At 40.2% G+C, this 23,789-nt stretch overlaps 1 protein-coding gene and 1 pseudogene across 1 annotated transcript; both read left to right on the plus strand.

The window, feature by feature from the left end:
* Positions 1–1,511: 1,511 nt before the first annotated feature.
* Positions 1,512–2,105, plus strand: LOC142620483 (uncharacterized). The gene has a single exon (XM_075793847.1). The coding sequence runs from the start codon at positions 1,512–1,514 to the stop codon at positions 2,103–2,105; it is 594 nt and encodes a 197-aa protein (XP_075649962.1).
* Positions 2,106–17,015: 14,910 nt separating this feature from the next.
* On the plus strand, positions 17,016–20,393 carry LOC142620948 (pentatricopeptide repeat-containing protein At1g77405-like; annotated as a pseudogene).
* Positions 20,394–23,789: the final 3,396 nt, after the last annotated feature.

A 23,789-nucleotide genomic window follows, 5' to 3' on the forward strand; every position in this document is an offset into this window, starting at 1 on the left:
TATAAAAGTATAAACTATTGGACATGATCTTAATCTCATGCGCATAATATGAGGCAAATCAAGAATTATTCTTTTTATTTATTTTTATAGAATCATGAACTCTTTTATTTGATCTAGTAATGGATGACCTATTCACAAATACAATGGCAATAGAACTTGGAAATAAATTCCCACCTAGTATTGGCATTCGCATGCTACTAGTCCAAGAAGTTTAGAAAGTGGTTTATGAGTTTATTTTGATGTTTTATTTCTTTTTCTGTTTAAACTTTAAAATGTAATAAATTATAGGTAAATCACAAAAATGAGATTTTAAAAAATTATAAATAAATTGATAATGAAAATATTAGGGGAAAATACCAAAAACAAATATAGTTTTATCATTAGAAAACATTAAAAGACTTTATTTTTAAATGAGACACTTTTTTTTGGACTGAAAATGAGACACTTTAAACCTTGACACTTTTATAAATGTACCCAAAAAAAATCCCAAAAAATCCCAACCTTACACATGAAATTTACATCTATAAAATTCTAGGGTATAAAATGTCTTATTTAAAAAGCATAGAGTTTTTATTTATTATTATTATTATTATTATTTTTTTGAGAAACTAAAAGTATGGAGTTTATCTATGATTTTTTTCCTAAAAAAATATGAAAAAGGAAACCCTTCGAATTCCTCTTATATATCTTTATTGAATGTGATTAATGTAAATTTAACCGTCGGATTGCATGTTTTTTATGTTCTTACCATACGTGTAAAATTTTGTTCAAATTGGATATTATTTACTATTCAATCAATAAACTTATTTTTCATGTATAATTTAGACCACAAAAACTTGAAATTTAAATATTTGATTGATGATATAGCTATTAATCTTTGATTTTTTTGAAATTTTGCGAACATGAAAGATATAATAAAAACATGTAAACCAACATTTTTTTTTTGAGAGAGAGTTTCAACCTATGGCGTCCGCTCCTGATGATAGCTCTTTATTATCAGATTAAGACACCAATTAGTTTTTGGTGTAGGTGGAGATTGAACCCCAGATCTTTTATTCAACCATCAAAGACTTTACTAATTGAGTTAGCTAGAACCCACCATGTAAACCAACATTTTATATTTTCAAAATTCATATCCCATAAAAAATATAGAAAAAATGTGAAGAATTTCTCTCTAAACTTTCTACAAAAAGTCACACTACCTTCATGACACATCCCATTACCCATCCCCACCTTTGAATCTAACACTTAAACCAAATTAAGTTCTTTCTTTAACTTTCTCCTATAGCATGATTACAATTCTTTGTCATTATATAAACCAAAGTCACTCCCTCTCTACGTTGGCCCACCAAACCGCCCACTTCTTGCCTCCAATCTCGCCGAATCCGACTTTCGATTTCCTCACTTTCACTTACTATATAAAGAGCCAACCCAAGTCCCAACTCTTATTATAAATTGTAGTAGTTTACAACCAAAAAAAAAAATGAAACTGGAGAGTTAGAAAGAAAAGAATGGCGATAGATGAATCGTGTACAAAACCAGGTGCTATCCCATTCAAGTGGGAGATCAAACCTGGTGTTCCAAAACAACATCATCTTCAACAACATGTTCAACAACAATATAAAAAACAGCACTCACCACCAGAGCTACCAAAACCTCGTGACTACAATCATCGTAAAATTTCACCATTACCAACCCCACCTTCGGTCTCACCACAAAAGCTTAGGCCTCCACCATCCAGGTCTCCCTTCGTGCCTCCAATGGAGCCCCGAACCCGCTCTTTTCGCTCGTCTTCCAGGACCCGATCCGAGCGCTGGCGGTTTGACCGACCCGCCAGCTTTGTTAGGCCCGAGGTTGTTGCACCTGGGTGTTTCTTGTCTTCTTTCCTGAAGAGGAAGTCGGTGAAGAGTAGGCTCCAGAAACCCGGACCCGAGTCCGAACCCGATTATAGTTCGGATCTTGAGGTCTTGTCTAGGTGGTCTGTTTCAAGCCGGAGGTCGCTCTCGCCGTTCCGTAATTCACCAATGTCTTCGTCGTTCTCGTCGTACCAGTCGTCGCCCCGACCCGTGAATGATGCCGAGTGGGCCGGGTTCGGACTCTTTTGAAGGAGCCTATTGCTTGCCTACAGGCTTTAATTGCAAACTTCGAAAAATATTAAGGTTGATATAACTTTTGCGGCATAAATCTTATAAATTAGAGTGATAATAAATGTAATTAATAGGTTTCAAATGCTTATATTAATTATATTTATTGTTACGTTAATTTGTAAATTTTATATGGTAAAATTTGTACTACCTTAATAATATTATTGTAGCTTTGGAGGGAAGTTGTCACATTTTTGATTGTCTTGGACAACTTACTTTTATGTCACATGGGAGTTTGTAGTAGTCAAAGAGCTCATAATATATGTACTTTTGATTTTTGAATTTTATATTAGGAGGAGGAGCCTTTCTTGTAAATTTAAAATAAAGATTCAAGGATATGATTTTCTTGCAAGTAAACCGTGGAAAACTTTTGTCCAAAACCAAAAACTTTTTATTTATCGTTTTTGACTTTTTAGGTATATGCAATCTTTTGGTGTATATAAAAAGTCTTAGCACCCATCACTCCATGCGGGATGTGCACAATTGTTAAAATCAAATTTTTGCGCATGATTGGTGGAGGAGCTCACAAATCGAGTATTGTAAGATTTACATGTGTAAATTTGAATTACAAAATTATTTATTAAAAACAAAGTTTTGCATTATACCTAACGGCTCAAAATAAGAAGAAAACCTAATATATATATATAAAACCGAAGCTTCTGACCTCTCTACAATTTTTCACATTAGCATTATTTAAATAAATATTATAATTAATAGGAGTAATATTTATTAATAAGGAGTGAAACTCTATCTCTCTAACAAGTCCAACTTAAACTCAAACATAAACTGTAAGTGCACAATTGCACCTGGACTCAAAGACAATCACGGGCTCAGGCCCAATGAGCTTTAAACAATAAAATTTGTAGAGTGTGGGCTTGAAACCTAGGTTAGAAGTACTGGGAGCTTGATAACAGGCTTTTATAAGCAAACACAAGTAAATACCAAACGATAATGACAAATGGATCTCCTCGGACTCGAGCCGAGGACTACTTCTTTATTATTTCTCTTTCTTCCTTCAAGATTACAAGTTCTTAATTTCTTTCTTAGTTTTCCGATCCCCCTTTTCTTTGGCCTTTACCCCCCTTTTATACTTCATTCCCTGATACTTTTTGGACAGTGACTAGAAGTTTCCACCTCACTGTTCAGGGGTCACCTCCCCATTAATGCGGCCAGGGAGGTAGGTGCAGAGCCTTTAATGCGGAGGTGGCAGCCTTTATTCTTGATATTTTCTTTAATACTGGTGCATCTAGAAGATTCAGGATGTCCCCTTTTAACCATTGGTCTTTCCAGAGTTGTGCTTTGACCTTCATAATGAAACTTTGAATTCTCTAGGGCTTTTCCGAGGAGAAGCTCGTCTTCGGCTGTATCCTCTGACCCTCGGTGTATGGGCCGACTCATAGAGTGTCGGCCCTCCATGTTACAGCCCAAAGACCCATATGCCCATTTGGGCCCTTTTACTCCCCACAATAGCCCCTCAAAACTCTATTTTTCATCATCCGAGGAGAAAAATAGGGTTTTGATCCAATGAACACTTCCTCCACACTTTCTGTAAATAACCAAACGTGTGAAAACCGTTCCGCGTTCCGGAGGGTGACACTTGGCGGTTTTATTTTCAAAAACGCGCGCATTTATTACTATAAGTTACACCTTGTCCCCCCACGTTCAACGGTGAGATGGGCATCCAACGGTCCTCATTATTTCACGAAAATTTGGGCGGGAACCTGCGCCTTCATTTAATTCATCAGGGACTAATCCCATCAAAACATCAGTAAACATACTTTACCCATAGAAAACCGTGGAAATTTGCACAACTTGAGATTCATAAGTTTTTGATTCTTCTTTTCTTAACCTTTTCTCCTCGGATCTTGTCCTCGGCTATCCTTGTAAACATTTTTCCTTTTAGAGTTTAGTCTTTCGTCCCTCCCTGATGGGAAAATTTAAGTGTCTAGTTGATACCGCCGCTGGAATGGAAGGCTTCAGAGCCAAGTATCACATTCCCGGCGATGTAGGTTTAAAATATTGCCCGGTGGAAGCCGTGGTCGGCTCTAGAAAGGAAGGAGAGGTTATCATCCCAATGGTAGCCTTTGTAGAGGGTGTGATGACCCTCCGAATGAAGCCTGTAACTAGGGAGTACCTCCGCAACCACCGGTTGTGTCCCGATCAGTGCACCTCAAACGTTTTTAGAGTTTTGGGTAGCGTCGATGCTCTAAACGAGCAAATGGGTCTAAACCTCACCTGGCACGATGTCGTCTTTCTGTACGAGTGCCATAAACTCACCAATGTAGGTTACTACATTAAATCCCACTCCAGCGTCGTTAGGCTAATCTCTTGTCTGCCCAAGTCCAACAAAGGCATGAAGGATGACTACCTGATCGTTTCTGGGAACTGGCACGACGGCCTCCACTGCCCAGTTGAGTGGGGAGATCCAGGTGCGACACCTTAGGATTAACCTCCCCACCGCACAACTTCCACTAACACTCGCAAAAATGCGTATTCACATGTATTCATGTTTATTTAAGTTTATTATATGTTGTGTGAATCTGACCATGTTTGTTTGCTTTGATGTCTTTCTTTGCAGATAAGCAACACGTACGCCCGCGCTTAAGCCACTGCAACGTTGCAGATCTGAACCGAGTACTGCGCTCCGAGGTGTTTGTCAGCGCGGACCTACAACTCAGGGCAGCTCATCTGATTCTGGGGTACGATCCCATATCCTCGGACTTCCAGGCAATAGATAACGCCATTATTGCCGGTGACCGGCGGCGTAGGAAGATTCACGTAGCCAGACCACACTTCCTGGCCGACAACGACCTCCCTGACGCCCCTAACACCATACTGTACCTACAACCGATTGCTGCGGTCCCTCTAGCTACACACTCCCAGGCAACTGTTGTCCCAGAGGAGCAAGTGTCTTCTTCAAACACTTTGGACGAGGAGATAGAACACTTCCAGCTCGAGGACTCTCCACGACCTCGCGGAAATCCATTTGTTATCCTCTCCGACGAGGAGGAAGAAGAAGCCGAGGCCTCTAGGATCGCGGGTCTAGTGATAGCGCGTCCAGACGACAGTTCAATCGAAGAAGAAATGGACAAGCTTAAGGATCTCATGACCGACAGAGGTGCCCGAGTGGCAAAGAAAGGAGCAAAAGGGGCCCAAGCTCACCCTGCTTTGCCACTACCTCCTCCTCCTCCAGCTGACCCTAAGCCTCCAGTTGAAAATCCCAAGAAGAAAAGGAAAGCGGAGGTTGAGGGGGCTGGAGGAGAAAAGCAAAAGAAGATGAAACAGCCCGCGCCGGCCCAGCAGCAGAAGTTGGACAAGGGCAAAGGGCGCGCCCGCTCAGTTGAAAGTGGGGAGGTCAGAGAAGTGGCCGAGGTTCGCCGAGCACCAACTACCTGGTCTCCTGACTTGAGACTGGACGGCGCTCCCATTCCCTGCCACTCCAGTATTAGGGCGGTCCAACAAGGCCACGCTCACCACTTAGCCGAGGTGTTGGAGCGCCCTCTTCTGCTGCCGAGGGACATGGAGTCCTTGGAAAAGATGGGCCAACCGCAGCTGTTCCTCTCTTTAAAAAGGGGCTTAGCTCTGGTAAGTTCCACCTTACATTTATATTTTATATTTATTTGTAAGCAACTTCACTGTTTTTAACCTCCTAGCATATTTGCAGTCCATCCAAGAGGTTTTCGCGGCCGAGAAGTTCGTGGAGGATTCTCGGAAGCGCGCTGGGATGGAGCAAGAGCTAAGACAGGAGACAGAAAGATCCCTAGGCCAGGCCTTAGCAGAGAACGGGAAGATCACGTCAGAGCTGGCCGACTTGAAAAGAGAAAGAGATGGTGACAAGGCCAGCTTGAAGACGATGACAACCCAAGTGGAGGGGCATCGTAAGCTCCTTCGTCAAAAGGATGACGAGCTCGCCCAAGTCCAACAGGCACGCTCTGACTTGGAAAAGGAGCTTACGCGGGCTAAGGAGGAGGCTCGCGCCCATCAGCACGCACTAGAGGCTGCGAAGAAGGCCAGTTATCAGGAGGGGGTGGCTAAAACGGAAGAAGAGCTGACAGAGGCCTTTGCTGCCTTGTGCCGAGAGTACTGTCAGCAGGTCTGGGGAGAGGCCATGAATGCAGTAGGGGTTCCTCAAGCTTCCGAGCTGAGGAAGCCCGAGAACATCTGGCTTCCCCTAGACATACAAGAAATTGAAGACCCTCCTGTTGCTGCCTCTCATGCCCTTCCTCCTGTGGTGGAAGAGCTCGTTCCTGTTCCTACAGAACCTGAAGGTTCCCATAAAGAGAAGGACGATTGCGTTGGTGCCGAGAAGGAGCAGATCCAGAGCATGGAGCCCCTCATTCCTTCAATAGACAAAGGGAAACAAGCCTTGTCCACCTTTGAGCTAGAACTGAAGAGTATTGAGGCTGGCAGCAGCTCCCTTCAAGACCCCCCTGCTCTAATTTAGGGCCTAGTCTAGGAATTTTTTTGTACTCCCCTTCCTTGTATGTAATTAATGAAAAACATTTTTATTTGGCTTTCAATATTGTTGCCTTTGTTTTACTTTATTCTTTTTGTGCTTGCCATGAGAGCTTTCAATATCAAACAGTTAAAGGGAAAACAGCATAAATAAGTATAATTCCACTATGCAAATAACTATGACTTCAAGAATGCCGCATAACTTAATTTAGACATCAAATAATGTCTAAGTTTAGACAACTCATATGACAGTTAAACCTTTGTAATCTAAAATATTGCTTTCAGTAGGATGCAAGGTCCAAGGACCATTCCTTACAAAAATTTTGCTTAACACTTAAAAATGAAGAGCTTGAGATCCAAATTAATAAATGGTGAGATAATGATTCCCATAAAACGGATGATAAGAATAAGAACAGTGACAAAATATTAAGAATAGTGACAAGGTTTGGTCCGAGGACTATACTTAACCAAGTTCCTATTTGATTTTTAAGAACAGTAGCTTCAAATGTTAATTTCCCCAAAGTAGGAGGTCCGAGGACCCGGCATAACTAATGTTCTGTTTAACAAATGACAAGACATCAATTTTCACAAGGTTTGTGGTCCGAGGACTGCACTTAACCAAGTTTCTGTTTGATTCTTAAGAACAGTAGTTTCAAATGTTAATTTCCCCAAAGTAGGAGGTCCGAGGACCCGGCATAACTAAGGTTCTGTTTAACAAATGACAAGACATCAATTTCCACAAGGTTTGTGGTCCGAGGACTGCACTTAACCAAGTTTCTGTTTGATTCTTAAGAACAGTAGCTTCAAATGTTAATTTCCCCAAAGTAGGAGGTACGAGGACCCGGCATAACTAAGGTTCTGTTTAACAAATGACAAGACATCAATTTCCACAAGGTTTGTGGTCCGAGGACTGCACTTAACCAAGTTTCTATTTGAATCTTAAGAACAGTAGCTTCAAATGTTAATTTTCCCAAAGCAGGAGGTCCGAGGACCCGGCATAACTAAGGTTCTGTTTAACAAATGACAAGACATCAATTTCCACAAGGTTTGTGGTCCGAGGACTGCACTTAACCAAGTTTCTGTTTGATTCTTAAGAACAGTAGCTTCAAATGTTAATTTCCCCAAAGTAGGAGGTCCGAGGACCCGGCATAACTAAGGTTCTGTTTAACAAATGACAAGACATCAATTTCCACAAGGTTTGTGGTCCGAAGACTGCACTTAACCAAGTTTCTGTTTGATTCTTAAGAACAGTAGTTGCAGGTGTCAGAGGTACTCATAACTTTGAAATATTGACTGACAAAAACCCATTTTATTAATAATAATACATTCTAAGATTATTTACATTCCACAGACGTGGTACAATTCTTTCATCTAGGTCAGCTAGCCGATATGACCCTATGCCTGCTACTGAAATAATACGATAGGGGCCTTCCCAGTTGGGTCCTAGCTTACCCCAAGCTGGGTTCTTAAAAGTGCCTACAACTTTCCTTAGTACAAGATCACCAGGTGCAAGTGGCCTTAGCTTCACGTGGGCATCATATCCCCGTTTTAGCTTCTGTTGATAATAAGCCATTTGGACCATGGCTGCCTCGTGTCGTTCCTCGAGTAAATCAAGACCTTTCTCCAGGAGTCCATTGTTATTCTCCGGGCTAAAAGAACTTGTTTTTAGGGTGGGAAAACCAGATTCCAGAGGTATCACCGCCTCGGCTCCATAAGTCATAGAGAATGGCGTTTCTCCCATGGACCTGCGCGGTGTGGTCTGATACGTCCATAGAACATGAGGGAGCTCTTCTACCCATCTGCCTTTCGCATCGTCCAACCTTTTCTTAAGCCCACTGACTATGACCTTGTTAACGGCCTCGGCTTGCCCATTTCCCTGAGGATAAGCTGGGGTGGAGTATCTGTTTATGATACCCATGTCACCACAATATTGCCTAAAGGCCTTGCTGTCAAATTGAACGCCATTGTCGGAGATAAGTGTGTATGGTATACCGAATCTAGTGACAATATTTTTTCAGACAAACTTCTTGGAATCAATATCTCTGATATTTGCTAAGGGCTCGGCCTCAACCCATTTAGTGAAATAGTCTGTTCCCACAAGAAGCCATCTTTTATTTCCTGCTGCTCTCGGAAATGGCCCCACTATGTCCAATCCCCACTGCGCAAAAGGCCAAGAACTGGAGAGAGGGTTAAGAACCCCACCAGGTTGATGAATATTAGGGGCGAACCTCTGGCATTGATCACATTTTCTAGCATAGTCCTGAGCCTCTCTCTGCATGTTGGGCCACCAATAACCCTGAGTTAGAGCTCTATGGGCTAAGGACCTTCCCCTAGTGTGGCTCCCACAAATTCCCTCATGCAGTTCCTCCAGTAATGCTTCCGTTGATTCAGGGTGCACACACAACAAGTACGGTCCTGAAAAGGATCGTTTATACAGCTTCTGATCCTCGGATAGCCAAAAACGTGGCTCCTTCCGACGCACCTTCTCTGCTTCAGACTTGTCCTCAGGAAGGATGTCGTTCTTAAGAAAAGATACGACTGGGTCCATCCAACTAGGTCCAAGCCTTATTAGATGGACGCGAGCCGCCCTGGCGGGGATAAGAGTTGGCTCCAGCAAATCCTCCACAAGGATAATCCTGGGCAAGTCCTGAGCCGAGGACGTTGCTAACGTAGCCAAGGAATCGGCATGAGTGTTCCCACTCCTAGAGATGTGAGCCAAGACAAAGGAGTCAAATTTTGCTTGCTGACGCTTGACCTGGGCCAGATATTCTTGCATTCTTGTGTCCCTGGCCTTCATGGTCCCCATGACCTGGCCGACCACTAATTGAGAGTCCGAGAACGCATGGACTTCCTTTCCACCCATCTTATGTAACATGTTCATGCCTACCAGAACTGCTTCGTATTCGGCTTCATTATTAGTAGCCGAGAATGATAGCCTTAGAGATTTTTCAAAGATAATTCCCTCTGGGGATATCAGAACAAGTCCCACACCAGACCCTCTCTGATTAGCTGCCCCATCCACATACATTTTCCAAGGCGAAGGCCCTGCGGCCGTGATCACACCAACTGATTTTCCATCCATGCATGCTTCTTTTAGAGTCTCTTCTGGCAATGGTTCAGTAAACTCTGCCACCAAGTCAGCGAGGACCTGGCCCTTCACCGAGGTGCGAGGTTTGTATTTAACGTCAAAAGCTCCTAATATGGTTCCCCACTTTGCCACCCTACCAGTGTAGTCGGCGCTGCGTAACACTACCTTGAGAGGTAATTGGGTCAGAACCACCACAGTATGAGACTGAAAATAATGAGGGAGCTTCCGCATGGCATGAACTATGGCCAGAAGCACTTTCTCCAAGAGCAAGTAGCGCACCTCGGCCTCATTCAAAGACTTACTAACGTAGTAGACCGGTCTTTGCATCCCACTTTCATTCCTGATAAGGACCAGGCTGACCGCGTGTACGGCCACTGCCAGATAAGCAAACAAGACCTCGTCCGCCTCGGGGCGAGACAAAATGGGTGGCCGAGAAAGATATTGTTTAAGCTGCTGGAAAGCTAACACGCAGTCCTTGGTCCATTGAAACCCTTTTCATTTATTCAACAATTGGAAGAAGGGACGGCATCGGTCAGCTGACCGAGAGATAAACCTATTCAATGCGGCAATCATCCCGGTCAATTTCTGGATTTCCTTTGGGTTGCGAGGAGGCTGCAAGTCCTGAATAGCCTTCACCTGTGCTGGGTTTACCTCTATGCCTCTATGAGTGATCATGTACCCCAAAAACTTTCCAAACCCAACGCCAAAAGAGCATTTTGAGGCATTAAGGCGCAGCTTGTACTTTCTTAACACCTGAAAGGTGTCAGCCAGGTCTTTCACGTGTGAAGGTATCGTTTTGCTCTTTACCACCATATCATCTACATACACCTCAATAGTCTTCCCCAACTGCTGTTCGAACATCCTGGTCATCATTCTTTGGTAAGTAGCCCCAGCATTTTTCAAACCAAATGGCATGACCTTATAATGATAATTCTCCATCGGAGTAATAAAGGCAGTCTTCTCTTGGTCTTCCAATGCCAAGGGAATCTGGTGGTAACCTTGGAAAGCGTCCAAAAAACTCATCTGAGGATGTCCGACAGTGGCATCCACCAGTTGATCAATACGCGGCATTGGGAACGAATCTTTGGGACATGCCTTGTTCAAATCAGTAAAGTCCACACATACCCTCCACGTTCCATTCTTCTTTTTAACAACAACTGTATGGGCCAACCACTCGGGGTAGAAAACTTCTTTGATAGCCCCAGCCCTCTTGAGTTTAAGCACCTCTTCCTTCACAGCCTCGGAATGTTCTCTGGAAGAGCGCCGAGGTGGCTGCCTTCTCAGAACAATAGCTGGGTTGACATTTAAATGATGACAAATGAAGCTCGGATCGACGCCTGGAGCTTCGTAAGGATCCCACGCAAAAACATCAATATTGTCCTTCAGAAATTCTAACAATTCGATCTTCTCTTGGTGTGGCAAAAGTATGCCGACTTGGAAGAACCTCTTTGGGTTATCGGCTACTGGAAACTTCTCTAACTCCTCACAATGTGTCTCCTCTCCTGTCACCATCCCAGATGAACCAGGAGCTGTTAACTGCTATAAGTATTTGGTGATTAAAGCCGAAGACTCGGCTTCTGTCTGATGCAGTACTGCAACCGATATGCATTGCCTGGCCACCGATTGGCTGCCGAGAACTTCCTCAACATATTCCCCCGAGGGGAATTTAACTTTAACATGCAAAGTAGAGGAGACAGCTCCCAGAGCGTGCAGCCAAGGCCTGGCGAGGATGGCCGTGTATGGAGAGTACGCATCAACCACGATGAAGTCCACTTCAACCGTTTCTGAGCCGGATTGAACGGGTAAACGAATCTGTCCCTTCGGCACAACGGACCTCCCTTCGAAGCTTATAAGTGGCGAGTCATAAGGAGTAAGATCTTCCAGCTTCAATCTTAACCCCTTAAATAGATCAGGGTACATGATATCTGCACCGTTGTCCTGATCTATCATCACCCTCCTCACATCATAGTTCCCTATCCTGAGCGTAACTACAAGAGTATCGTCATGGGGTTGGATAGTCCCTACTTTATCCTCCTCAGAAAATCCCAAGACGGTCAAATTGAGCTTCAACCTCTTCGGCCTGCAGCCTGTATCCTCGGCCTGAGAATGAGAAACTGCCATCACCCTAGTGGGAGCCGAACCGGTCCTGCCAGGTGCAGCAAAAATAACATTAATTGTTCCTAAAGCCGGCCGAGATGAATTATTCATCTGATTGTTTGAACCAGATTGACTGCCCTGCCCGCTAGGTTGGCACAGGTGCTGCTTCAGTTTTCCTTCACTGACAAGCTGCTCCAAGTGGTTCCAAAGGGTCCGACAGTTCTCAGTAGTATGGCCCACATCCTGGTGGTACTGGCAAAAGAGGTTCTGATTCCTCTTCGTAGGGTCTCCTGCCATCTTATCAGGCCATTTGAAGAAGGGTTCTTTACGAACTTTCTCCAGCAGCTGATGTACTAGTTCTCGGAATATAGTATTCACGGCCTGAGGTGCTGCCGAGGCGGACTGTCCAACGTAATCTCTCCTCGGCCTGTTATTGTGGTATCTGTCCGACCTGAAATCCCTTCTCTCCTATGGGATAACCTTTTCCTTACCCTTTCCTTGCTGTTGGTCTTCCTCCACTCTCTTATACTCGTCAATACGGTCCATGAGGCGATGTACACTGCGGACGGGCTTTTTAGTCAAAGACTTTCTCAGGTCGTGATCAGTAGGAAGGCCTACCTTAAAGGTATTAAGCGCCACCTCATCAAAGTCGCCATCTATTTCATTAAACATCTCCCAATAACGGTCGGAGTATGCTTTCAACGTCTCCCCCTCCCTTATAGTCATGGATAACAACGAGTCCAATGGCCGAGAGATTCTGCTACACGTAATGAACCGCGAAGCGAATGCTCTAGTAAGCTCCCCAAACGAACCTATAGACCCCGACTTAAGGCCGTTGAACCACCTCATAGCAACAGGTCCCAGGCTAGAGGGGAAAATTTTACACATCAGGGTCTCGTTGTGAGAGTGCACCGCCATCCTCTGGTTAAAGTGACTCATGTGCTCCACCGGATCAGTCCGGCCATTATAGATGGTAAAAGTGGGCTGGGTAAACCTCTTGAGAAGCCTTCCTTTCTCAATCCTCCGTGTAAATGGAGATTTGGAGAGTTGGTGCAACGCCCTACTCATAGCATCGTTGCCTAAGCCCCTAGAATGAAGCTTCTTACGTCTGCGAGTTGGCTGGTCGTCCTCTTCACCGGAGGACGTTGCACTGGTGGGGGAGCGCGACCTCGAGCTGTAGCCACCTCCCCTATCCTCCTCTGAGGAAGGATTAGATGAGGACGGTGAAAACCTACGTTTAGCACGACGTAACTTTCTCTTCAAACGATTGATTTCCTTCTGCATGAATTTAGAACCCTCCTCGTGGGTGGTGCTACCCCCACCATGAGTATGGCTAGCGCCAGGGTATTCTGTATGGACACTTCCCTCACGATCCCTTTGACGCTCAAGGCGCTCGAAACGATCCTCCGGTTGTGATCCCTGTGACTCTGCATGGTGAGAACCTAGGCCTGCCATGATATCCCAACCTTTTCTAGACCAGGTTTCCCACAGACGGCGCCAATTGTAAGTGCACAATTGCACTTGGACCCAAAGACAATCACGGGCTCAGGCCCAATGAGCCTTAAATAATAAAATTTGTAGAGTGTGGGCTTGAAACCTAGGTTAGAAGTACTGGGAGCTTGATAACAGGCTTTTATAAGCAAACACAAGTAAATAACGAACGATAATGACAAATGGATCTCCTCGGACTTGAGCCGAGGACTACTTCTTTATTATTTCTCTTTCTTCCTTCAAGATTACAAGTTCTTAATTTCTTTCTTAGTTTTCCAATCCCCCTTTTCTTTGGCCTTTACCCCCCTTTTATACTTCCTTCCCTGATACTTTTTGAACAGTGACTAGAAGTTTCCACCTCACTGTTCAGGGGTCACCTCCCCATTAATGCGGCCAGGGAGGTAGGTGCAGAGCCTTTAATGCGGAGGTGGCAGCCTTTATTCTTGATATTTTCTTTAATACTGGTGCATCTAGAAGATTCAGGATGTCCCCTTTTAACCACTGGTCTTTCCAGAGTTGTGCTTTGTCATAATGAAACTTTGAATTCTCTAGGGCTTTTCCGAGGAGAAGCTCGTCCTCGGCTGTATCCTCTGACCCTCGGCGTATGGGCCGACTCATAGAGTTTAATCCTAGAGCAGGTCGGCCCTCCATGTTACAGCCCAAAGGCCCATATGCCCATTTGGGCCCTTTTACTCCCCACATAAACGTTAATAATTTATCTCTAAATTTATGAAGTTAATCATAAACACTATAAAAGCAATAGAAACCTCAATATTTTAACATCTGAATTGTTCTTTTAACATTCTCACGCTACAATCTCCTTCTCCCAAAACCCAAAACTCAGATCATTTAAATATTATCCACAAAAAAAAAAAAAAACATAGAGAAAAATGGAAGTTGATACCAGATAGCTGCTGTCACCTCCATCTTCTTCATCCCATTTGCCAAGACTCCTTTCTTTCTTTTTTGCTCAAGCTCCTTTCTTAATTGTTGCTTTGTTTCTTTTTTCCTTTCGTTCTTTTGTCTTCTCAACCTTATTTTGTTAACATATTTGCTATTGTTGTGGTTCATCTTGATTAATTAGAAATATTGAATAATTTGTACTTTAAATTTATCTTTCATACATTTGTGAAATAATTGAGAATGTTAAACCTTCGTACCCAATACCTTTCCGTGCATCGCATGGGTTAGCGACTAGTTATTAATAATCATGAAGCTTAAGAACTTACAACGTTGTTTCCAACAAAAAAAAAAAAAGCATCTATTCGCTTAAAAAATTCAACTATAAACTCACAAGATGTAGAAGAGCATTCATCTAAAAACCTCAGGCAATTCATTTACAAATGTAAACACCTTATTTTGTATCATCTAGTGAACTAAATTAATTCCCTAGCCTGAATGAAGATCTTGACAAATGTCAACCACGAATAATTGAGGTATTTTATTAGTTCTAAAGTAATTGCAATTCAAAAGTGTTTGAAATTGCTTAAAGCGCTGTTGAAAAATGGCTATGATCACTCATTTGCTCATATATTTTCAATCAGAAGTTTTTTTTTTAGTGAGATTTGTTTCATAGAAAAATAGATAGCTGTGATTTAAAAAATGACACAAATTTAATCCAATTTGGATTTAAAATAAGCGAGATATATTTGTTTAAAGTTAGAGCAACAATGCTATCTACGTGCCGCAAGGTGTATATGCATCTATTAAGGATGCATAAGAAAATTGAAAAGCCTATGGTGCATATTAATAATTTAATCTCTTTGCTAGGCCTCATCTAGTTGTCTAGGAGAATATAAAATCTAAATTATTTGGGAACACTCCTAAACCCTAGTTTTCACCTATAAATATTAAATACCCACCTTATACCTCAATTTTCAAACCAATTTCTAAAGAGAATGGCATTTTGGCTTCTACCTTTGTCAAAACTCTATTTTTCTTTAAATTCTCTTTACACCAACACGCTAAGCATGATTGTTGACGATGAGGGGCTAGTACAAGAAACCCATAGAATCTTTAAGCAAGACAAATTTTACTTTATGATCTATCTCTCTCTCTCTCTCTCTCTCTCCTAAATGATTTTTTTCTAGTATTTCATGAATTTCCATTGTACGGGGTATGATCCCAGGCCCATCGGGCCTTGGGCCTTGGCTCGAACATTCTCTAGGATCAAAATTGGGCCCAAGCCTCATAGTAAGTCCATTTCATTTTGAACGCATGATAGACAAGCCCATACCAATCAATTATGACTTGATCGGGGATGTGTTTGCTGGGAACAGCCCATGCCCTTGGCAGGTCTGTATTGCCTTGGGGAGTATTGTTGCCGAGCAATCTTTCGGAGGCAGGATTGAGTTCCAAATTATCACTATTTCCAATAGAGCACATTCCTTATCAAGAATAATCAACTTGGACTCCACCCACACGAGTGAGACCAGAAGCTAATCATAGGCACCCCACCAACCTCAAGCTATAAATGGAAGAAGGGAGTAAGAAGAAGGGGTTGTTGATGCGGGGTAAGAAATAGAGAGTGAGAAAAAGAGAGAGGGTACTATCTAAAGGGAGGAACTTAAAAAGAGGAGAAGGGAAGCTCGTGAGAGTTGAGAGGTGTAATTAGGATACTTGGTAAAGAACTACCGTCAGTAGGAAATTCTAAACCCACCATACAAATAAGTTGTAAGCCCAATTCTAAGTCCGGTCCATTAAGTAGAAGTTCGGTATGCACAGCCATGGTTAGAGCTTAGTTATTTTTTCTACAAGAAATAATCATGTATATATGAAATATCATATCAAAGATTCATTAATTGAGTAGAAGAATTTGGAAAATAAATTAGGCCTACACATACTTATAGCTTGCATATGTATCTATTCCCACAAAGGTCAAAGTCATGTTTTGATTAAATTGCCTAGTTTGCTCGATTTGATTATTTTAATATATGCTATGATTTAATTTGACTCGTGAATTTTCTTTTTCTGAAGCCGACTTGTGAATCTTTAGGATTAGGTTAGTTAAGAATAATTGATTATTTTCCATGCTTAACATGATTTGCTTTTTCACAGGATAGTTTTTCATAGTAGTAAATACTCTGTTATAAAAGGATATATATCTTCTTATGTTACTCTAAAATAAGATTGCTTTTATTTATTTTAAAATGTTCAAACAATAAAGATGAATACTTTATTCCTCTTCATTTCTTTAAAAAAAAGCTCATTCCATTCAATGTTAATCATTTACAGCCAAAAGCTTTGTAGTTCAATTAATACCTTTTAGTGTTTTCAATGACAACATCTAAGGTTCAAGTCTCTCAATTATCAAATTATTTTAAAGAAAAAAGAAACCTTTATCAATCTCTAAAATGGATTGTAAGTTTTGTAAATCAGAGGGTAAACTGCTTAGCCCGTCAAGGGTGAAAAACTCATGGATTACCTGGTAACTGGTTCCAGCGGATAGAGTTAGTTGCCTCTAGGAGTTTAATTAATAGTGAGGATTGTTGTATAGTATGCTTTGCAATGTATAACTAATATGAGTGAAGTTCTTTTACGTCATTAAAAAAAAAAAAAAAACTTTTACTGTTAGAGTTTTTTTTTTTGCCACAAAGTTTACAAAGAGTTAAAAGGCATTATGCATGAATAAAAGGGGCAATAATTTGGGCTAGTGTCTAGGACTGGAATGCAGCCCATTCCAGTCCTAGCCCAAACCCATCACTTTTTCAAGGCTAAAGCCTCGTAGCTGTTCTTCTTTGACATCGACAAATAAACAAGTCTACTAGACTGTGCTCCCACTCCCAAATTACATATAAACCAAACTTCCGGTGACTGGGGCTGCTGCAAATGTTTGCGAATTCAAATCCACAGCTCCCACACCGAAATTACATTAAAAAATAAAACATGATCTACTGCTTCACTAGCAAAACGGGCATAATGAATTGCTCCCCACATGTTTGAGAAAATGCATGAGTGGACACCACACCACACCCCCAACCATAGAGACTGATTCCCAGTCGCATTCCAAGGTTCTCCACTTGATTCGCTCACCTGCTACAGTGTCCTCAACAGCAGTAAACAATCTGTGTCACAGTGTCGTCCTTACAGGTACATTGTTGTCAACTATATTCCATACCCGTTGTTAACATGTATGCAACTTTTTCCACGACTTGAGTTGAAGTAGCATGTCAACTTGGGTTGAAAAATAAAAGTGACGTTAGTAGAGCTACTACAAGTTGTAGTAGCTCTACAACTTTTTTTCACGTAAGACTTAATATTGATCTGACAATGAACGTAAGAGTATAGCAGTGGAACTAAAATTTTAGCAATTTAGCTCTATAAAAATTTACTTTATCTATTTTACCTACTCATTTTATAAAATATGCTGCAGCAGTGGATCTATTTTAGCTTTCAACACAATAAAATAATATAAATATCACAATATAATAATATATCTACTACAATAAAATAATATATCTCACTACCTAAAAAATATTCAACCACAATTTAATTGGAAAGGTAAATAAAAAATATATTTTTTTTTATAGCTCTCAGCTACAGTGCTCATGTATTGATACATGAGCACTGTAGCACTTTAGCTAAATTTTTTTGCTTTACCTCCGCTGCTACAGGAAGATTTTTTGTGTTTGAGTGGAGCTAAAATAGCTATATAACTATTTAGCTCCACGGCTGCCATTGCTCTAATGGGTGGAATTCAACACCCTAATAAGTAGTAATAAATGAAGGTTTGAATTATTATTTTTTATTAATGATTCTGTGATACTACTTTATTATCCACTATATTGTATGTTGTAACTCTGGACTTATTGATTTCTTTGATTTGATTCATCTTGAGAATTTTTTTCTTGTATTCTTTATTAAGGGCCTCAAAACATGATCACGTCAAGGCCACTATGTCAGAACCACAATTCTGTAGTAAACCAAGTAGTTGCTGCTATTATAAAAAACCGACCCCTTGATGCCCAACTCGCTGCCTCAACCAACACCCAACCATGGACCGTGGAATTAGTTTCCCAAGTCCTAAGGTCTATACCAAGGTTCCTCTTCCAATCCCCTCGCTCCATTGGTCGCCAAACAGGTTTCCGACACCATGCTCCTTTGAAACAACGTAAACTCAAAGAAGAATCCTATAAACAACACAACAATGTTCTTTTTCTTGGCCCTGCTGCTCACAGAGAGCCCCAGAAGGTCAACTTAGGATTGGACAAAGCAATGGAGTTCTACTACTGGGTTGAGAACCATTTTGGGTTTGCCCACAACGAGATTACTTGTAAAGAGATGGCCTGTGTGTTGGTCAAAGGGAATAGATTGAAAGCTCTTTGGGAATTTTTGAATGCAATGTCAAGGAGAGGGAATGGTGGGCTTGTGACCACTGCTACTGTTACCTGTTTGATAAAAGTTCTAGGAGAGGAAGGGTTGGTCAATGAAGCGTTGGCTGCATTTTATAGGATGAAGCAGTTACATTGTAAACCAGATGTATATGCATATAACACGATTATTTATGCTCTTTGTAGAGTAGGGGAAGGCACGGTTTTTGTTGGAGAATGGAGCAGATGGAATTGCGGAGTTGAGATGCCCACCCGGTAGATATATGTACACGATATTGATTAGTTCGTATTGTAAGTATAGCTTGCAAACTGGGTGTAGGAAGGCTATTAGGAAAAGGATGTGGGAAGCAAACCATTTGTTTGGGATTATGCTTTTTAAGGGATTTGTTCCTGATGTTGTGACGTACAATTCTTTGATTAATGGTTGTTGTAAAACTTACTGGATCGAGAGGGCTTTGGAGTTGTTTCAAGATATAAATGAAAGGGGTTGTATTCCCAACCAGGTTACTTATAATTCTTTTATTAGATACTATAGTGCAGTAAATGAAATTGATAAGGCTGTTGAGATGTTAAGGAAGCTGCTAGAAATGAATCATGGAATGCCTACTTCAAGTTCATATACCCCAATTATACATGCTCTCTGTGAAGCAGGAAGGATTTTGGAGGCACGGAATTTTCTTGTTGAGTTGGTTGATGGAGGTTCGATACCTAGAGAATATACTTATAAACTAGTCTGTGATACTTTGAACTGTGGGGAGAAGACCAACTTGCTTGATGAAGAACTGCATAGGAGAATAAAAGACGGTATAGAAAAGAGATATAGGCAAGTAATGAAGGTAAGCCAATTATGACCCGCTAAGGATATCTTAGTGCGGTTGAAGCATGACATGGAGGAGAAATGGTTGTGGTCCTATGTAAAGATTTTTGTAGAACAAGAAGAACTTTGGTGGGCATTTTGGCATTTTTCTGGTGAGAATTCGTATAGTTACATTATATTTGTTTGGTCTGGATTATAACTTTCTGTTTACTCAAATTTCTATATTGTCTATCTACATCAAATTTTAGGCATATTATTTTTACTTTTCACTGATGCCTATCAATTCCTTGTATTTTGAGTTCATGACATATTGCGTTATATAGTGTTCTGTCCATTCCACAATTCTTTCAACTTAACATATTCTCACTATTTGATGAATGCAAATGAAAAGATAGCATTGTCATGACTCCCACATAATCTAACATGATACTTATCGTATTTGCATTACCGTTGTTCCATTTTGGGTAAGTATTGTCATTGGATTACAAAATGGTTTAGTGGGTTTTTAGATATCCATGCCCAATGTTAGATGATAGTACACTATTTTCATTCTAGGGTGGTGGCATTTGGCTTATCTAATGCTGGTGTATGCATGATGAGGATGTGTGTCGATTGTTATTAAAATGTGTCTGTTGTAAGAGATTGGAGCAGTCTTTGCAGTGTAGAGAATTTGTGATTTCACTTGTCTGACCATGAATTTTACATTTATTAGGAAGTGGTAGAGAAGAAGCTCATTTCTTGTCGCTCTGTGGCCTTACGTCATATCAGGACCAAGTTTGTTCTGCCTCACGGAGACAAGGTAGCCAGGAGCCCTTCCCAGATGAGTGCTGCCAAAGGGCAGTTTGTATGAAGTTAAAAGAGCTTAAACGCCCTTATTTATTTCTTTTGTTCTTTAGATTTTGGAATGTTGCATTTTTTCTTGGTGTCACAAACTCAATAATATAAAGAATACTCCTTTCAGTTTATCTGCAGATTAGATGCTTTTGTAAACTAGCCAATTTACAGGGTTGTTTATGTGGACTCCAACACCTAAAAGAGCTTTAATTTAGTGAGCATTATGCACAACTGTCTCTGATAAAATATGTACATTTATGGTTGCTTCAAGACGTCTATGGACATCCTTATAATGTGGATCCATTCCCAGCAAGCTTTGGTGGTAAAAATTACTCAAGTATGTTTCTGTGCATCGATTCAGTCATCAGAAAAAAGGAAAATTTTGTGCATTGATTCTCTCGTCTTTTCTCTTGTTTTAAGTCCATTCTTATCATTTCCATCAATAACTGGATTACACAGAGAGCCTATAGATAAAAGAAAGTTAAGAAATAGGTTGGGTCAATCGGGTTGTAGGTCAAAAATAGGTCATTTTAAGTGGGTTAGAAACGGTTGGGTCAATTGTGTTTTAGTTCAGGTTGGGGTGACTTGTATTTTCACATGAATTTTTTTTTTATAAAGAAAACATGTATTTGCTATTTAGAAAGTCACACAACAAATTATTTGACGTAAAATGTATTACTTTGAATTCATAACTTATATCAAGAATGAGCTCAGCTAAACAAACTAATACGTGTTCAATAATTTTAAAATGATACAAATCCCAACATTACTAACCAAAACAAAATAGCACAAAGGATAAGTAAAACAAATACACAAGTTTCATTTCTTCACAACTGATTTCCCATGTATCACATTTGGCTTTGGTCCTCTACTCCTCTGCTTCAATTTTTGCCACTTAGACCTAGCAACAAAGAGAAGCAAAAATTGAAGCAGAGGAGCAGAGGACCAAAGCTAGAGGTAATACGTGAGAAATTGGTGAAGAAGGATTGTTGAGAGAGAACATAGAGCCGGAATATATACTAGTATTTGGGGGGCAAAATAGATTTTTTGATGAAAAAAAGCGCTGTCAATAATCAATATTTTGTTGATTGAATCATGTGAATTGCAAAAGCTTTGAAAATTTGCTTTTTTAAAACCGCAGATAAGGTGTGATTTGTAAATGCAATTCAGCTCAAATCGCGCTACCAAGTGATTTCTTTCTCTTTTTTTTTTTTTTTTTTTTTTTTTTTTTTTTTTTTTTTGTGTGTTTAGATCGTTAATGCGCGTTTTCCTCCGTAAGAACGCCTATCCAAACCGGCTCAAGATGAAATATCACATATGGAAGTCCTGGCCCCCCCCCCCCCCTTTCTTTTTGGCACTAGTTAGTAGTCGTTCTAGATGCTGAGTATGTATGCCATATGTTCCTTAGTTCTTCCTATAGGAGTGTGAGTTGCCCCAGCTCAAGTATCATTATGAATAGTAACTTACGCCATAAGGGTGGAATGAAGCTGTCCTCTCAAAACCAACATAGGTAAATTTATTTATTTATTTGTTTTTATTTACTTAAAAGCCAGTTCTCTTGAATAGTTTAAATGGGATGATTTAGCTAAGTTATTAAGAAGAAAGAGATGAGTAGATGAGGGTTTTAAGATGTAAGCCTCGAGTCCACCAAGAACATCCAAGTTAGCTTGGACACTTATAAATTCTTAATTATTGAGAAGGAAAAAAGAAAAGAAAAAAAGATGGGGGTGGTTTAGACTATTTCAAGAATTGTCATTGGCATTCTCTTGAAACAAGTAATTTGAAGTTATGGAGTAATTTTCAAAAGAGGTAGGCCCGTTTTTTATTGTTGTTTAAACAACATTACACGTATTTTCACACATTTTTTTACTTACATGTATTTTCAAAAAATACAAACAACGTTACTAGAAGTCTCTTACCAAATAGGCCCTAAGTTGGCTTGTAGTGTAATAATAATGAGAGAAGGGAGTTACACTATGCAGCAGTTAAGAAATCACCAACATGCAATCTTTTGGAAATCTGGCCCACGAACAAGCCCAATACTGGCGTTGCATGTTGTCGAGAATATGGAAGAAAGAAAGAAGAAAACCATGAGTCCTTTATAGGAAAATTACAAAATGTAAGAGTCTAGGGGTTGTTTGGTACGTGATTTTAAATAATATTTTTTGAATATTGTGGGCCCAAAAAAAAGTGTTTAGTAAGGGTATTTGATTAAGATTTAAAGAGGGTTTGAGTCACGGTTTTCAATTTAAGGTGTTTAAATAATGTATTTTGAGAACACATTTAGATAAATTTTTAATTTTTGAGTAATATTTCTGAGTGACATTGTTGTAAATATATCGAAAATGATGGCACCCACTTGATTTGACTAAACACTAACTGAAAAGTTGGTGGGACCCTTTTTTTCTTTCTTTCATGGTTCTCCTCTTTCTTTCCGGGAAATTCTTAAGTACTTCCGGAGTATAGTGAATTTGTGCTTCATCCTCACACTCCCATTAATAATTATACTGTAAATGTTAGATGATTCGTCACATAAAAAAAAAAAAAAACACATACATAACAAACATATAATTTATATTTTTTCGCTTTTGAAAATATATTATTGGAAATACGGTATTAAACGCATTTTTTGCATTATGAATATTTTAAAGTTTAAATACGTGTTTTCACAAAATTTTTCAAACCATAATTTTCACATAATTTTGAAAACTATTGCTTGCAATCAAATACCAAAACGGGCCCTAGATTAGAAGGTCGTTTTGTGCTGCAAAATGATAAGACGTGGATGGTCATATAGTTGTAGCATTATTTTATTTTTGGGTCATTTGAAGGCCCAATTTGAATTGTAAACTACTTCAACAAAAATAGTCTTCTTAATTTTTTATATTTTTTATATTTTGGTGTAGGCAAGAATTTACTTGGATTGAAAAGTGAAAACCACAAATAAACAAATAATCCATGAGTACCGTGTAGCCCAATGCACTATTGACATAATGCTGTGGGCTACAAGTATTGAAGTAATTTTCGTAAGTTGTTGTTTGGTTCCCTCTCTCTCCAAGGTTGATGACGGGCCCAAATACTTGTTTCTAAGGCCCGGATCAGACATATATACCAAAAACTAACGAAGCAGCGATCTTCAATTTCTTTGCGATCAGCTAGGGCTAGGCGAACATGGTTTTAAAAGGTTTGATCAACTTTGAGTTGTTCATGGCGAGTTGGAAATAATTAGGAGAAAGTCTAGAGACAAAAAGAATTTGACGTCTTCTGATGTGACAAGTTGTTAGTGGTAGTTTAAGAAGTGATGTCAGTGGTGGGCTTAAATTAAATCAGTAAAAGCTGGCCAATTCAACAAGTGTGAAAAAAAGTTGTCAATTTTTTTTTATGTACTATCATTAGTCTAGAATTAGTCTAGGACCACACACTTTATCACAATTCATACATGTCAACTTATGATTGGATTATCACTTACACATGGAACCACACCACAGGTACTTGATGAAAAATGTAATCCAATCACCGATGGACATATGTTC

This window comes from Castanea sativa, chromosome 12 (assembly GCF_040712315.1).
Source record: "Castanea sativa cultivar Marrone di Chiusa Pesio chromosome 12, ASM4071231v1".
NCBI lineage: Eukaryota > Viridiplantae > Streptophyta > Magnoliopsida > Fagales > Fagaceae > Castanea > Castanea sativa.

Coding starts and splice junctions, on each gene's coding strand:
- LOC142620483 (XM_075793847.1), top strand. CDS start 1,512: ATGGCGATAGATGAATCGTGTACAAAACCAGGTGCTATCCCATTCAAG.